The sequence below is a fragment of the Rhagoletis zephyria genome, unplaced genomic scaffold (assembly GCF_001687245.7).
Source record: "Rhagoletis zephyria isolate East Lansing unplaced genomic scaffold, Rhagoletis_zephyria_1.1 Rzeph_scaffold_00447, whole genome shotgun sequence".
In the NCBI taxonomy this organism is placed as follows: domain Eukaryota; kingdom Metazoa; phylum Arthropoda; class Insecta; order Diptera; family Tephritidae; genus Rhagoletis; species Rhagoletis zephyria.
In genome coordinates, this window is record NW_016157531.1 from 100,222 (window position 1) to 117,716 (window position 17,495).

Genomic DNA, 17,495 nt, shown 5'->3' on the forward strand with positions numbered 1-17,495 from the left:
CGGAGGAATATTACAGAGTATAGGATAAAAGTTTATTTTTTTACATTTTTTATTTTGAATAGCGTCTGGTCCGGCTATTTGGTTTACTAAACAGGTATGTAGAGCTATGAATTTAAAAAAATACATCAGGGTTTAGTTGAGATATTCGCTTTTGACCACTATGTTTTGTACATTTCCCAGTACTGCAAAGCTTTTGACTGCCATTCAACTGGGAGTGGCCCGCGTGCGCTGCACAGTGGTTCGGATCACAAATCTAGCTGGACGAAACTATTTAAACAAATACTCGTTGATGGATCTTTACACCACTTCTTACCTAGGGGATTTTTGTGTCGCTGATTACGAATCTGAGGTCACTTATCAAAAATTCAAAATAGCGGATCCAATATGGCGGACAAAAATAAAAAAATCGTGNCACTCTAGTGGAGGAAAGTCTAGCCACAATCCGCATCAAAGCGATATTCTTCAACATCTCATTCACATGTGCCAATGCCCCGATGGAAGAGAAGGACGAGGCATCCAAGGCTCTCTTAGCTTAGAGCGTACATATTAGCTGAGGATGATCGACTTCGCCGGGGCCCGAAACTTGGCAGTATGTATTACTGGGTTCTAGCATAAAAAGATCCATCGAGCTACATGGATGTCTCCACATCGAAAAACGGGAAACCAAATCGAGCATGTTGTGATAGACGGAAGGCATGCTTCCATGTTTTAGATGTACATACGTACACTCCGAGGGCCAAACATCGACTCGCACTACTATAGTGATGCATCCAATATACGACCCAACCTCGGAGCAGCAAAAAAAGGGCCCCCAACTATGCAACGAAAGTTCAACGTCGAAAAGCTGCAATCAAAACAGACGGCCAATGGATTCGGCGCTCGACCTTCACACCTGCTGTGAGAGAGCACTCTTCAACAAACCGACTTGTGCGATCAGTGGAACCACATTTCCCGCTCATTACTGGTATGATGAGGAGTGGGAGAAAATGCTTGAAATGCTGGCCGACAGAAAAAACACCCGAAATTTTTAGCAGAGAGTTAAGCGCCTTACGGAAGGTTTCAAGACTCTTGTAGGAACAACCATGGCGACATAGTGGCCGATGTCCAGAAAGTACTCAGATTATGGAGGGAACACTCTTCGACCATTTTGAATGGCAGAAGCACTGAAAGAAGTGGAGAAGACGAACCTGAGGTCCCAGTCGATGACGATGGAGTCGATATCCCAGCGCCTGACTATGGCGAAAAGTGCCAAAGCTGCTTGAGCTGACGGCCTGTCAGCTGAGCTATTTAATTACGATGGCAAGGAGGTAATAAGGTGCATGCCCGACGACTGGAATTCAAGTGCGCTCTGCCCAATCCACAAGGAAGGCGACCCCGCCATGCGTGCCAACTACCGCGGGATTATTCTAAGCATAGGTTGCAAGGTCTTATCGAATGTATTGTCTACCATAGACCAGGTATTCACAATACGCCAAATCTTGGAAAAGACCCGCGAGAAATGGCTCGGCACTCACCACCTATTTGTCGACTTTAAAGCCGCTTACGACAGCACTAAAATGAGTTTCCTATATGCCGCTATGTCTACATTTGGCATCCCCTCAAAACTCATACGGCTGTGAAAAATTACGTTGAGCAATATCACCAGCTCTGCTCTGTTGCCGTTCGCCACCAGAGGGGGTTTCAGGCAGGGCGACTCTCTTTCATGTGACTTCTTTAATCTGATGTTGGAGAAGATAATAAGATCTGCAGAACTGAACCGCTCAGGATCAATTAACTACAAGAGCTTATGCCGATGACACCGACATCATCGGTAAGAAAAACTGCGAAGTCTATCCTGGCTTTTCCAAGTTGGACAAGGAAGCAAAGCGAATGGGTCTGGTGGTAAACGAGGACAAGATGAAGTATCTCCTGTCGTCAAACAAACAATCAGCACATTCGCGCCTTGTCACCCACGTCACTTTTGACAGTTATAATTTCGAGAAAGTAGAGAATTTCGTTTACTTGGGCACCAGCATTAACACCGATAATAATGTCAGATGGAAATCCAACGCAGAATCGCTCTTGCCAACAAGTACTGCTTTGGACAGAGTAGGCAATTCAGGAGTAGGGTAGAAGGGGGAGCATTCGCCATTGGGGCACATGCGCCACCCATCGTTTTCTTCAAAGTTACTAGTGCTGTCGATCTTTGAAAATCGATAACTTGTGCTTCAGTCGACCACATCTCTTCTTTTTTGGTTTTTGTAGCGATCAGTTTGTAGAATATATTTTTGGTTCACTTGTAGGCTGGTGTGATCTATTATTTAACGGTGCAAATAAAACACTTATTCCACCTTCGTTGCCCAACGTTTCGCTGAAATTTCCAGCATCATCAGGGGCCACTATGTTTATTAAATCCAACAAAGAAATACAACGAAAAAACAAAAGATGTTCAAATGAATAATAAAAGTTGGCATACATGTGTTTGTAAAAACAAAGACAACAATTATGGACTAATACAAAGAACATATACTCACAATAATATTAAACATTTGCTTTAAACTTAATATTAATACATATACACATAATCAGTACCACTCTCTATGGTAGTCTTGTCATTACTAAATTGTTTATTTTGATATGCATAACATGTAGGCGGCCGCGATGTTGTCCGTATCTTCTTTTTTGTTGATCGTATTCTCCCTTTTTTCTAATATTCTTAAGCTTTCCAAAGTGTATCTCGTCATTTCCCTCTTTTCCTTGTCAATAATCCTAGTGTTAGTGAAATCAGCTGTGTGGCCGCTGTTTAATATGTGCTGTGATAGGGCTGTGCTGTGTTTTTGTTTCCTTATATCTGTTTGATGTTCGGCTATGCGAACACCTAATGCGCGTTTTGTTGTCCCTATGTACACTTTACCACAGTTTTCGTTCTCTTTGCCCTTACATTGTATTTCATAAACAACGTTGTTTTGTTGCTGTATGTCTAGTGGGCTTTTTGTTCTTGTGTAGATTCTAGCTAACGTGTTATTTGTTTTGTAGGCGAGAGTTATGTTTTGTTCCTTTAATGTGCTGTGATCAAAGTTTTCGCTTAGCTTGGGGATGTAAGTGACGCTGTAGTACTTCTTTGGTGTATTTGCTGTTGCTGTGGTCGGCGTTTTATTTTGCTGATTTCCTATTCGCATTGTTTCTTGTTTTATTAGTTCGCGTATCAGGTGATTGGGATAATTGTTGCTTTTCAAAATGCTGTGTATTTTGTCTATGTTGGCTTCGTGAAATTTTTGGTCGCTTATCGTCAGTATTTTGTGTATAAGATTTTTCGCGGTGTTGATTTTATATTTTCTTGGTTGGGAGGAGAGATAATTGATCAGGCGTCCAGACGACGTTGGTTTCGAGTACCAGTTTAGAACAATATTGTTGTTGTTTTTGTGTATACGGACATCAAGGAAAGGTATGCTCGCGTTTTCTTCCATTTCCATGGTAAACTGAAGTTTTGGGTGGTATTTGTTTAGCGTCTCTAGAATTGTATTCACGTCGTTGCGGTTTGTTATTGCAAAAATATCGTCTACATATTTGTTGATAAACTTGATGTCAATGTTGAAGTGTTGTTTCAGCTCCGAGATGGTGTTGTCCAGAAGGTCGTCCATAATGATGTCGGCAATTGTCGGTGAGAGGGGGTTGCCCATTGGCATTCCAAATGTTTGGGTGTATAGTTTGTTATTGCACATGAAGTAGTTATTATCTTTAAGGCAGAAGTCAAGAATTTGTTGGAATTTGTGTTTTGGAATGCTGGTTGTCCGTTGTATCTGGTCCCACTTTTTCATAATAATTTTTGTGGCTAACATTGTCGGTATATTCGTAAACAAGGAGATGACATCGAACGACACTAAAACATCTTCATCACATACACTTATATTCGTTAATCTCTCTTTCAAATTAAACGCATTCTTCACATTGTATCTCTCTGAAATCAATGGCTTGAGTATTTCTCCGACATATTTGGATAACTTGTAACAGGGGACCATGACTGACGAAGCAATGGGGCGTAAAGGAACTTGCGGTTTGTGAATTTTCGGCAGGCCATATAGCCTTGGTGCTGCAGCTGCGGTGCTGGTGAGAAGCTGCTTTTCCCTTTTGTTTATGTGTTTGGCTTTGTAGAGCTCATCAACTATTTTATTGTTTTTTCTCTGCAGAGTGCTCGTTGGGTCTGTTCTTGAAGTTTTGTATGTGTTTTTGTCTTCTAGTAATTTGTTTATCTTTTCAATGTATTCCGATTCGTACATTGCTACTGTCTTATTGCCCTTGTCAGCATCTGTTATAACAATGTTTTTGTGGGATCTCAGAAACGCCTTTGTTTGGTTAAATGCAGCTAAAATGAATTTTTCGGCAGAGTTGTGTTTAATATTCCGCTTGAACAGTAGAATTCTGTTGCTCAACTTATTTCTCGCTGTTTCTTTCTCCTTTTCGTTTTTTATCCCCATGATTATTTGTTCCATTTCTGCTATAGTGAGTATTGGTGAGAAACTTGTCCTTGTTGTTGGTAATGTGAACTTTTTCCCCAGTGATAGTAGCCACCTTACCTCTTCGGGAAATTTGACGTTCGTTTTGTTCACGAACCAATTGTTGTTCTTTTGTATTCCCAGCTTCCGCATCTGTTCGTGTTTAAGACTCTCAATTTTTGATGTGAGTATTGATTCTTTTTCCTTCGCAGTTTTTGGCTTTGGGCGTTCTGCTTGCTGATGAACGCGTCGAATTCTGAGCTACTTAAAGTGACTTTTAGTTGTTGTTGTGCATGCACTAATAGATCTTTTGTTATTTTAATGTTTATTTTTGTTTGTGTTATCTCGATGTTTAATATTTTTGTGAGAAATAGTCGTTTTGAATTTTCCACCTGTTTCCTTATTTTCTCTGAAGTTGTATTGATTTTTAGATTTTTGATCGAGTTTGTCAGATAATTTGGCATTAGCCCGTATTGTTTGCATCGCAATAGAAATTTAAGCTGCTCCATCTGTTTTGCTAATTTGTGTTTTTGTTTACTGTAGTGTTTCAGTGTGATGCATCCGATGCTCTCCGTGTGTATACTTCATATGTTTGTAATAGTCCTTCATCTTGTACTAGTGTTGCTATTTTGTTGGTAAAATAAACGATGTTCAATATATCGGCAGGCCTTCCGAAATTAATGTTTTTTGGTTTTTGTAGCGATCAGTTTGTAGAATATATTTTTGGTTCACTTGTAGGCTGGTGTGATCTATTATTTAATGGTGCAAATAAAACACTTATTCCACCTTCGTTGCCCAACGTTTCGCTGAAATTTCCAGCATCATCAGGGGCGACTATGTTTATTAAATCCAACAAAGAAATACAAGGAAAAAACAAAAGATGTTAAAATGAATAATACAAGTTGGCAAACAGATATAAGGAAACAAAAACACAGCACAGCCCTATCACAGCACATATTAAACAGCGGCCACACAGCTGATTTCACTAACACTAGGATTATTGACAAGGAAAAGAGGGAAATGACGAGATACACTTTGGAAAGCTTAAGAATATTAGAAAAAAGGGAGAATACGATCAACAAAAAAGAAGATACGGACAACATCGCGGCCGCCTACATGTTATGCATATCAAAATAAACAATTTAGTAGTGACAAGACTACCATAGAGAGTGGTACTGATTATGTGTTTATGTATTAATATTAAGTTTAAAGCAAATGTTTAATATTATTCTGAGTATATGTTCTTTGCATTAGTCCATAATTGTTGTCTTTGTTTTTACAAACACATGTATGCCAACTTGTATTATTCATTTTAACATCTTTTGTTTTTTCCTTGTATTTCTTTGTTGGATTTAATAAACATAGTCGCCCCTGATGATGCTGGAAATTTCAGCGAAACGTTGGGCAACGAAGGTGGAATAAGTGCTTTATTTGCACCATTAAATAATAGATCACACCAGCCTACAAGTGAACCAAAAACATCTCTTCTTATTTACTCTGAAAGTTCATCGTTGCAAGTGGTTGTAGATACTCGCTTTTATCAACTTTTTCGCATTGTTGGGAAAAGTTTTGTGGCTAAATATGTTTTGTAATAATTTTGTGAATCTTCGTGTTATGCAATAGTTTTTTATTTGTGGAATACCGCCAATGTTGCTTTAAACGAAATCGAAAGCTTGTTCTATTTCATTGTTTATGACTCTTAAAAAAAAAGTGAGTTTTATAAAAGGGATTACACGTGGGGCAGATCCACCAGACTCCAAGTGGGGTTGTTTCGCCGGCAAAAGTGCCCCATGGGGTAAATGTGCCGCTGATGTATGTGCCCCATGGGGTAGATGTCCCCCTGGAGTAGCTGATGTTCTAGTAAATGCTGCAGAAAACTCAACCCAGGATGCTTCTTTCATACATCGTGTTTCCACCCGCCATTACGAGCACACTCCAAGCATTCTTACCCAAATACTTAAAAAGCGCAAATTGCGAATAGAGTGGCAGAGACTTCGTTCTCGTTCGTTAGTTATACAGGAACTAGATCCATGTAAGAAAGAACTAAGTTGCTTGTTGCAAGCAGAAAAAAAAGACGCGCCCTCGGTTCTTCAAAACTTGTCTGCCTCATGCCAGACAAATTTTTTCTCGCTGACGTACCATGAAGTATGAAAAGAAACCGGTGCTTCGAGAATCGCCTATCGCGCTCCTAATGAGAACTGGGCAAGGAGTGATGGAAATAAAGTAACAGCTTTTGCTCAACATCTTTCATCCGTTTTTAAGATCAATGAAAGTCCCACTCCTTCAAACATCTTAATTACTAATAGTAACTCAACCGCTATTTCCCTTCGATTCAAGCTCAACGATTTAAGAAATGCCAAAGCCAATGACATAATATCTGAAATAATTATAGTACCTAAACCAGGTAAAGATCGGACCATTGCAACCCATGATAGCGCAAAGCAATACCATACCTCAGCATTAGTTTGGGGTTCGGGAAAAGCCATTGGTACCTTGGAGGAAGTACACCGAATAGTCTAATAAATTAGGGAATCCTTTTGGAGAAAAACATTACTATATTATTATTATTATGCTCCTTATAAGAAAAAGTGTTGACTTAAGAAATTTGAATTCAATACAATATTAAAGTTTCTTATGTTCCGCTTTTTCGTCTTGACGTTTCCACCCCATATCGATGGCGGATCTACCCCATGGGTGGGGCAGTTTCACCATTTTGGGTCGTTTCAAAAATCATTAAAAACCCTATAGACATTGCAGAATGACGATGAATATAAGATGCTAAATGATGTATATTTCGAGATGACCAAGCATTAAACAAACGAAATGATCGGTGTACTTTCGGCAGAGATTTAAAAAGAAAGTGGCGAATGCTCCCCCTTCTACCCTAAAGGCCTCTCTCGACGTACGAAAACCACACTATAAGTCACTCATCATGCCCGTGCTGGTGTATGGCGAATTAAAATACAGCGGCTCAACTGGCTTGACCATGTCGTTCGAATGGACACCGACGCCCCAGCTCTGAAAGTATTCTGGCTTCACTTGGCATTTCCAATTGGCGTCAGTTGGCCAAAATCTCTTTGGCGGTTACAGCGCCAAATAAGAATAAGAAGAAGAAGAGAATATATCTGTAACCTTATCAGTCACACAGTGTTATAATCCCGACGAAATCACTGATGGTGGTACCGGGAGGGGAACGGTACATGACGGTAGGAAGTTTAGTTTGGGTTAAAGTCTCACACTGACGGGGCCAGGCTTTCGATGCTTCCTCCTCGTAAAATAAACATGCTCAGTAAAAAGTTAACAATTTAAATCGACGAATAGTTTTATTTCAACTTTTGTGAACTTCTGTTTATTTGTTTTTTGTACAACACATTTACCTCTATTGGTTACAATAATTTTAAGCTATAATAAACAATTTTTTAGTAAGTAAGTTATTGGGTTTGAATTTTTATTGGTTGAGAATGTATAAATATTTATTTTAATAACTAATTGTTAAATTTGTTGAGTAGTCCTACTTAATCTTTAATACAACTTTCTCCACAACAATATAAATATTTATTTTAATAACTGATTGTTAAATTTGTTGAGTAGTCCTGCCAACGCAGTTATTTAATATTAATATTAAGAAATCTTAAATACAACGGTTTCCACAAGAATATATAAATTTTTATATTAATAACTGATTGTTAAATTGTTGAGTACTCATATCAACGTAGTGATCTAATATTATTATTAAGAAATCTTTAATACAACGGTTTCCACAATATTGAATAAGTTTAGGAACAAATTGTAAAACAAGAGAGGATTGATTTCTAAGGATTTATAGGAAAAAAAAGGTAACCAAGAACTTTAAAAACATTAACCTTATTATAACCTCTGGAATAGCACCTAAAACAAGTTGAGGTAACCAATTGGTAACCAAGACTCTAACCTGCATATAATTCTGGGTAACACCTAAAACAACCTGTAGTAACAAAGCAGGTAACCGCTGAAACTTACAGAGCGCTAACACAGAGATAACAACAAAGGTAACCTCTAAAATAGTCAGCAATAACAGCTAGCTAACATCGTTGGTACATAACGAGAAGGTTGCTGTTAACAACCCAGTAGCAAAAGGTAATAGATAGGAAATGAATCTGTAATAGCAAAAGTGATATTCATATCCTACAAAATTGCAAACCTGGGAATATCAGTTTATCAGTTATTTGCATATCTCACTCGCGTATGCAGGAATATGAAATGATCAGTTGAGCACCTTCCTAGGAAGTTTAGAAATGAGAAACTCGCGTATGCAGGGATATGAATCGATCAGTTGACCGTATTCCTAGGAAGTTTAGAAATCAGCAACTCGCATATGCAGGGATATGCTTCCATCAGTTGAGCGCTACAGTGGCTCATATGAATTTAGTACTAAAATTTCTTGAAAAGGACAAGAACAAAAAATATTTTTCTCTTACAACGATATGACCTCGTTCCTTGCCCCGCGACCTCTTACTAACTCGCTTACTTTTTTCAGAAGTGAAACTTTTTGCTGGTAGGAAGCAGCTATTTAACCAATATGTGTGTTTACGAACGGAGAGAGATCCTCACACTGATACATGAGAACTTCACACCGATACATGAGAACGTGAGGAAGCTGGTTACTTTTCTCCCACGGCCAGAGCAAAGGTAACCAATTGTCAAACACCTGCACAAGTGAGTGTGGCCACACAGTTAACTTGATAAATAACCGCTACCCGTCATATAGGGGACAAGGTACAATTAAAATGTTTACAAACAATAAGATTATTAATTTTTAACAAAAACTAATACAGTATTTCTCAATTTCGATTCAAAAACTTGAAAATATTTAGCATATGGCAACAATGGATCGTATTTTGCCGCTGCCGCCAGCGACGACCCTAGAAATAAGTCTATCGTTGCGAACAGTCGTCGGACAAACGTCGTCGTTTGCTTTGGTTGTGTGCATTCTTATATACAACAGTGTGTTTTAATTTTTACAGCGAACATTCGCAGCGAAAGATTCGATTTTCGTCGGCATTGTGTTTTAGCGGTTACACCACTAGCGACGAAATTTTTAAAGCTATCGACAAATTTGTACAGAAAAATGGTTTGAAATCGAGCAAGTGTGCGGATATGCAGTGGTTGGAAAAACGAAAGGAGCGATGTCTAGGATGAAGCAAGAGATAGAAAACGTCACGAGAAGGCACTGTATGATCCGGCGGTATTCCCTGGCGACTAGGAAGATGCCGCCACTAGATTAAAAACCCATATTGGATGACGCTGCGAAGTTAACAGAGGCCTGCGAATTAAAATACATCTTTGGTTTTTACTAGCACGTCGATATTTTTTTATTGGTGACATGTATATTTTAGAATTACTAGCAATTTTCATGAAAACCCCATAAATAAACAAAGAAAATCAGAAAAACGTACATACTTATGTAACTTCAAAATGAACGCTAAGAAAATGGACAACAGCCGGTTTCACCAGCAATTTAAATGGAAAATGATTTTTTTTCTGGCAATTTCCATATAATATTCAAAAAATTAAAATCATTTTTCACTTAAATTGCTGCGTGAAATTGGTTGTAAAAGTTATTTTCTTAGCGTTAACGCGCATTCCCAGCGTTAACTGGGAAGGTTTGACTCTGAGGATGTCTACAACTGAATAACAAACCCGTTTTCATGTGACCCGACCTACTGAGATGACAAATTAAGCTTTCGAAAGCCTTCTGGATATCAGTGAAGACAGCACTTTGAATATTAAATATTACGAAGTGAGCCAAGAGGCTTCTGGATGCAAGTGTATGCAGAAAACACTGCTGTTGGCAAGATTGCATTAAAAATACTAGCGAATTTTACTTTTACGTTTCTATGTGAGACTGCATTTTCAACAAATGCTTACATAAACAAGTAATTTTTAAGCAAAAAACAAAACCGACTTCCTTTCCCATATAAAAAATTTAAGATTATCGTTAATCTCTTCATGATCCAATGATCGGATTCAAACCAAATTAGAATGAGACCACCTGTGAGGTAACATCTTTCTTAAAAAAAAAAGAATTATAGTAATCGGTTAACGTGGACCAAAGTTATGCGGTAGCATATTAAAACAAAAATAACAATAAACAAATATTCCGACGATTTGATAACCTTCTCCTTTTTGTGAAATCGGTTAAAAACAAATACACCAGCAAGCTTTTAGCGTCAAATGGTTTCAGGGTAAAATTGTCAAAGCTCACAATAAACTTAAAGGAAATAATGAAATCATCAACACAATTTCAGTCCTCACATTAAAGCTAAAGGAGCATAAATTTTGCATTGTGTTTTCTTGTTTTCGTAGACGTTTGAAGGGTAGGGGTGTAGCGAATTTTTTTTAGCACAACAAGGGTGCCGCGGTGAAAAAAGTTTGGGAACCCCTGCTATAATGGATAAAAAGAAAGTCAATTGAACTGGAAGTTGTAAAAAATTGTGGAATATAAATACATACGTATGTATGTGTCTGAATTACAAACCAAAGATTGTAAGCAACAAAATGCAACTTGCGCGGTTGATCGAGCTGATACAGGAGAATGAGGACATAGGCAAAGGGATTTGCAGAAAGAGTAGGGCGAAACCAAACCTGCGTACCCTTACGCCACTGTAACTGTAAAACCTACAAACCGTGAAGCATTTGGAACGCAACTACTATTCATAAAATTCACATATGTACATACACTTCATCTTCCAGCTCCAAGGGATTCCTTCCTTGCTTTAACTAACTCTACTAATCCATTAGCTTCCGGATCATCTTCCTCATTACTAAACCATATTTCAACTGTATCCATTTTATTAAGAATCAAAAATTTTGTACGCCCAAGTATGATAGATATTTTAGTTTATTATAATATGTATTGTTTATAAATGAATTATATTTTTATAAATCATATGTTTTGAGTCATATGGTATTGAGAAAAATACACCGTAGTAATTTTAAAATTTCAAAATTACATTTCTCAACTGAAAAATAAGATACTCGACCACACACAGTGTGCTTTTTTAACACTTCATGTCAATTAATCGTAGCGTTTTCGACAGAAGCGATATTTTGATATGAAACAAAATGGCTTTGAAAGCTAATGTAATTTCCTTTCAAGGAAAAATATTGCCATTGATCCACAATCACTCCTTGACCTTAAAAAATTGGTAAAAATAGTGTTCTTCGAAAAAAAACATGCAAAATCCAACAGATAAATTAAAAAAACAACATTTGTAATTTTTATTATACCAATATTATAGATTTTGAGATCAGAAACACGAATCTACTATTTAAAAAAAGGAAAACAAATTTCAGCCTGTCAATTTGAAAAATGCATTATTGTATATTGCATTTTTTATGATTTGCATGCAGCTGTGCATCCTTCACACAATTTTATATCCCTCGAACAACGAGCCAGTTTTAGTGCTATTCAAGACCTTTAATTTAAGCCAAGGTCTCTAGCTCCTTTGAGAGCTAAATTATTACGATTCTGAAGCTAAATTTCGAAATTTCATTCGATATTTTACGCAATTTTTTTCTAATTTTGGAGTAAAAACTTGTACAGCAGTTTCGAAGTTGGTTTAAAATTGTTATAACTTGGCTCTCAGAGGGCCTAGAGGCTTCAACCTTGGCTCAAATTAAAGGTCATGAAGTGCACTTATTGTTCGAGGGATACAAAATTGAGTGAAGGATGCACTGCATGCAAATAGAAAAAAATGCAATAAATAATGCATTTTTTAAATTTAGGTGTTAGATTTTTTTTCGAATTTTGAACAATGGAATCGTGTTGCTCGTTTCAAAATCTATAATACTAGTATAATAAAAAATACACAAATTTTTCGTTTTGGAATTAAGGATGTCAGTGGTAAAAATACATCGATGTTAGTCCTCGCATCGATGCATCGATACGCATAGAGTTTTCCTCCACTATGGAAATAAAACATTAAGAACCTTTTTCGGTATGTACTAGTTTTATAGCTCATAAAATTTTAGTATAACAAAGCGCAAATCAGCCAAAGAAAAAAACTAAAAATTAAAGCAATTGAAACTTGCACTTTATTATACTAAGGCACTCCGCACATTATACGCCTAATCATAGTAGAGTAATCGTTCCGTCATGCCGAAACGAATGCATAACGACTCGACTTCTGCGCACTTGGCACCGTACATAAATTAAATAAAAAAATTGATTTTAGTCTACTGACATTTTTTCTGTTATTCAGTGAAACTTTGTTTGGCGAATGTGACAAAAACAAATCAATAAAATGCAATTTCATAACGTTCACGTCTAGCGACGAGGGCGGTGCCCTTATGCTCCTAGCTCTTCATCTTCGGCGTCGTAAAATGAAGAGGCGTAGGAAATATTGGGTTCTCCCGTATATAAGGAATAATAGTCAGAACCGACTATTCATTGCTGCGAAGGAGCTCTCTGAAGACGACGAAAAATTATCTTATATTATGACTGTGGCACGACATACCTGACCAATTTATTTGTTCTGATATTGTTGCCCAAGCCTTCTCCGTGGCATCCTTTCTCGAATAGTCCTGCAGGGTATTGTTGTAAAGGCACGGATACTTATCCACGATCAGTACAAATTTAGCCACTAAATCGTTCACGTTTATTTATTATTTATTAGTTTTTCAATGACAAATGTATTTTCAAAACTTGAATACGATATGTATGTACATACATATGTATATATGTAAAATGAAAGCAAAATACTATTTCAAAACGCCTAGCGCCTGACAATGTTAGGCGCTTCGATTCATTAAGCTTTTATGATTAGGCGAAAACATGATTATGAATCGTAATACATATACAGAGCTTCATTGAAATACATGTGTTCGGCATAAAAGCTGCATACTTTAGTATGCCGGGATGACTAAACTACTATTACTAGGCGCTTAATGTGCGGAGTGCCTAACATTTTATAAGCTATAAAAATGCATCTTGCTCTCTATGAACTTCAGACAAATCGATGTTCGGCCATTTGATGTACTTGAGATGTCAGTTTACAGAAAACATCGATGCTTCGACGCCTCGATGCATCGACTATTTATAAATCCCGAGGAATTTGCATGTTTTTTCAAAGAACCCTACTTTTGACCAATTCCCCAACGCTTAACGAAAAATTTTGCATGTGAAAGCAACAACACGCACTTGCTAACTGTTGGCGAATCGATGACGGCTATTATCTTTGTTTGAGAAATTTTTAAGAGCAGGCAGTAAAATATATGTATTTTAATTTCAATATAAATATTTTAAATCAAATAAAAATCCCCATCAAATCCCCACATCCCCAAACGAAAAACTCTATCTCCAAATGCTTTCAGAAATCCCCAAAATGGGGCGAAATCCCCACATCTGGCACCACTGACTTCGCTGCAAATTGAACAAAGCAAATCATGATTTTTATGCGAGACAAATTTCCACCGAAAAGTAACGGTAGAAAAAGAATTTTTGGATATTCATTCTATTTTTATCTGACTACGATGCAGCATTCTACTTTGCATTCCCTGAAATGAAGCAAAGAAGCGAAACAAATAAAATATTGCAGGACATTCTACTTTGCATTCCCCGAAATGAAGCACAGAAGCGAATTAAAAAAAATTATAGGACATTCTACTTTGCATTCCCCGAAATGAAACAAAGAAGCGAAATAAATAAAATATTGTAGGACATCTTACTTTGCATTACCGCCAATGCCCAAAAGAAACGAAAAAATTTTAAGGCATTATAACGCTATGCCTTCTACATAGAACACGTTACCACTAAAAGCGATTACCGATTTTTTGCTGGGAAAAAGCTGATAGTTTTTATAACTTTCGCGAATGCAACTAATTGTGAACGGTATTTTGACTTTACGGAATTCATTGTAGAGTACAAAGACTCACAGTTATTCGTTGTGCCAAAAATTGAAATTATACGGGACGCAGCTATTTTCGACAGCGGATATTTTAACTCTGGTACTTGTTACCGGAATTCAAGCACTAGCAAAGCTTTATGTTGCATTTCCTGTTCCTAATCTTCTTTTAATTCCAAAAACTCCAACTCTTCTTCGCTTTTCTTAAAACGGAATATTGCAAATTCATTCTCAATTATGTTACATAAAAAAGTGAAAAAGTATGCAAACGTACATTTAAATAATTTTAAATCGGCAAATCTCTTTTCAAAATCTGATTCTGAATTACGTGCAATATTTTTTCTAGCCATGGAAATTGATGCAATATTCTTTTTTTGAAGAGACAAATGTCCCATCATATCTAATGTGACTTGGTTGGGTCAAGTAACGCCGCGAGCCGATTGCGAAATTTCGAGTGCGGCTAATTTCGATCCCTGAGCCTCGCGAAGGTTGGACTGTCTAAAATAAAGTGTGGATATGATTCCACTTCATCTTCCTCTTGACAGCTGATACAAAAGGATCAGTCGAAACTCCTAGTCTCACCGCATCAATACCAATCGCACAATGGCCTGTCAGAACCTTCATCACTAGCCCTTGAGAGGTAACGTGCTTTAAAATGCCCTATAAAAACATTTGTTGCAGCAGACAAATGTCTTCTTTTCCATTTTTTATGTCACAAAAGGACCCAGTTTCCCTTTCGTACTGCGACAATTCTGTCTGCAATATCCGCAGGCGCCGTGTTCAACATATGTATGTTAAACGCCAGTGTAGGTTTGGTTGCTAATGCTCCGCTAATTCCTGTTTTAAAAGTGCAGCCTTCTCTAGTGAGCTCCATCACAAGGGCTGCTTAAAACAATATAGGCTTAAATCTGGTTTCCTAGAGCTAATGAATTAATTTGGACGAGAGACCCCACCTTTTACCGATAGCTCCCCTACAGAAGTATGTACACGGCAACCTTTCCTACCCTTTCCCTAATGTTAGGCTTCCACGACAGCCGCCGCTGATTGCCCACTTAGCTACCTGGTTCATGTAACCCTAAGCCAGATCAAAAAGGGTGTATAGAAATCGGCCCTTAACCAAAAGTTCCACATCATCTACATAGGCGATCACCCGACAGCCCACTTTTTTCAGTTCCTATAGAAGGTCGTTTATAACTGCAATTCAGAGCAGGGGAGAGAGGACACCACCTTGTGGAGTGCTCCTATTGACTCTGCACTGAGTGCAGACGCTCTCCCTCTCCCGCCGCGATAGTTCTGTCACGAATTAAGCGGTAGATAAGCCTTATTAGGTTGGCTTTATCTCTATATTATATATATACTTGACTATTGCCTCTGAAGTGACAATTTTGCAGGCCCTCTCGATATCGAAGAAGGCCCCTACTGCATAATTTTCATGCGTGAAGGCTTCTTCTGACCAATACTTTACTGATAGGCCTTAAATCTCAAGGGGAAACATGAGAGCCTTTTCCGGCCTGCAAGCCTTTGGATGTACCCGATTCTCACGTAGTTCATATAAATAGGATCCAACCAATTGCACGACACCTTCAGAGCCCTTTGCAGCTGCGCAGGTATGATGCCATCAGTCCCCGGCGACTTTAATGGTTTGAACGAATTTATCGCCCAGGCCATGAGAGGATCGTCCGAAGATCGGAGAAGTACAGGACCTAGGGAGAGATTCTATAACCAGTTAGCGAAAATTTTTGAATTGCTATCGCACTTTTTGACGCAAAAACATTTATATCATGCGTCAAAAAGTGCGTTAGCGATCCGAAAATTATCGCTAACTGGTTACAGAATCTCCCTCCTGAAGTACAAAATATCGCTAAGAAGTATACTTGGCTGTACTTGGAAGTACGAAGTACAAGAGCGAAAAAAGAAGTGCTGTACTTCTGAAAGAAGTACGGTTGGTCACATTAATCATATCGGTAGAGAACATTAAGTCAGAAAGCCAATTTTCATTCTCCAATTGAGGGTAATATTCCGATCTCAATTTGCGTATATGTATATACAAAGAATAAAATTAAAAAACAACACCATGGAAAAGAATGTCCAACAGTGTTGCCGGTGAGAATTTTCCGAAAGTTAAATAAACAATTGGGTATTATTATTGGGAATCTCCTGCAGATAAGCAGATAAGATAAGAAGAGATAAGTAGAAAAATATTGATTTTTAACTATTCTATGCCATATCTACGAAAAGTTGTTTCTCCCCATATAAAATACATGGAAAACTTTGGGAGCTTTGAGCGACCTCTAAATATTTTTTGATTTCAAAATAAAAAAATAAGGGTATATTTTTTCGGTACAGAACAATCATAGGGACCACCCTAATGTACATGCATATATTCAAATTAACGAAGGAGAGAAGAGGAAAAAAATACGCGAAGAAATAAACAAAAACATTGAAGTATTTTATTTGAATTTTGTGTTTCAAATATTTTTGACTTAAAAACAATTACAGTGGGTGTATGTACATACATTCATATATATAGATACTAAAATACTTGTACATATGTCCGTGAGCCTAATAAAATAAAAACTTATAAATTCTGTCTCTCACTGAAATCCCAACAAATGTAGCTTATGTACATACATGCTCACATATCGATGGCTGAGTGGAAGATCGACCTATCTCGGCAGCCAGTTCGAAAACATTCTATCTCAAAAAAGTTTTCACGAACGCCCTATTTCAGAGTTCGTTTCAAAAACGCCCTATCTCAGCTGCCGATCCAAAAACGCCCTATATCAGCATATTTTCAATACATTTTGAAGTGAGATAGGGCGTTTTTGAACCGAATTTTGAGATAGGGTGTTTTTCAATAAAATTCTGAAATAGGACGTTCTTGAAAAGTTTTTTGAGATAGAGCGTTTTCGAACTGGCAGCCGAGATAGGTCAATCTTCCACTCAGCCATCGATATGCAAACAAAAATAGCATCAGCTCCATACGCTTTTTTGAATACAGCACCTAACAAAAAAAACTATTCTTAAGAAAGAGCGCCTTCACGTATTATTTGTTAGGTATTAATTTTTAAATAGGTGGCAGCCCATTAAAAAAATAAAAGCTTATCCGGAGACCATATTCTTTCACTTGATACCTAAT

At 37.5% G+C, this 17,495-nt stretch overlaps 1 protein-coding gene across 1 annotated transcript; it reads right to left on the reverse strand.

Moving 5' to 3' along the window:
- Nucleotides 1–2,606: 2,606 nt before the first annotated feature.
- LOC108359734 (uncharacterized) lies at nucleotides 2,607–4,454 on the reverse strand. Its single transcript, XM_017611706.1, has one exon. It carries the CDS (start codon nucleotides 4,452–4,454, stop codon nucleotides 2,607–2,609), a length of 1,848 nt encoding a protein of 615 aa, XP_017467195.1.
- Between the last annotated feature and the right edge of the window lie 13,041 nt (nucleotides 4,455–17,495).

Coding starts and splice junctions, on each gene's coding strand:
- LOC108359734 (XM_017611706.1), bottom strand. CDS start 4,454: ATGGGGATAAAAAACGAAAAGGAGAAAGAAACAGCGAGAAATAAGTTG.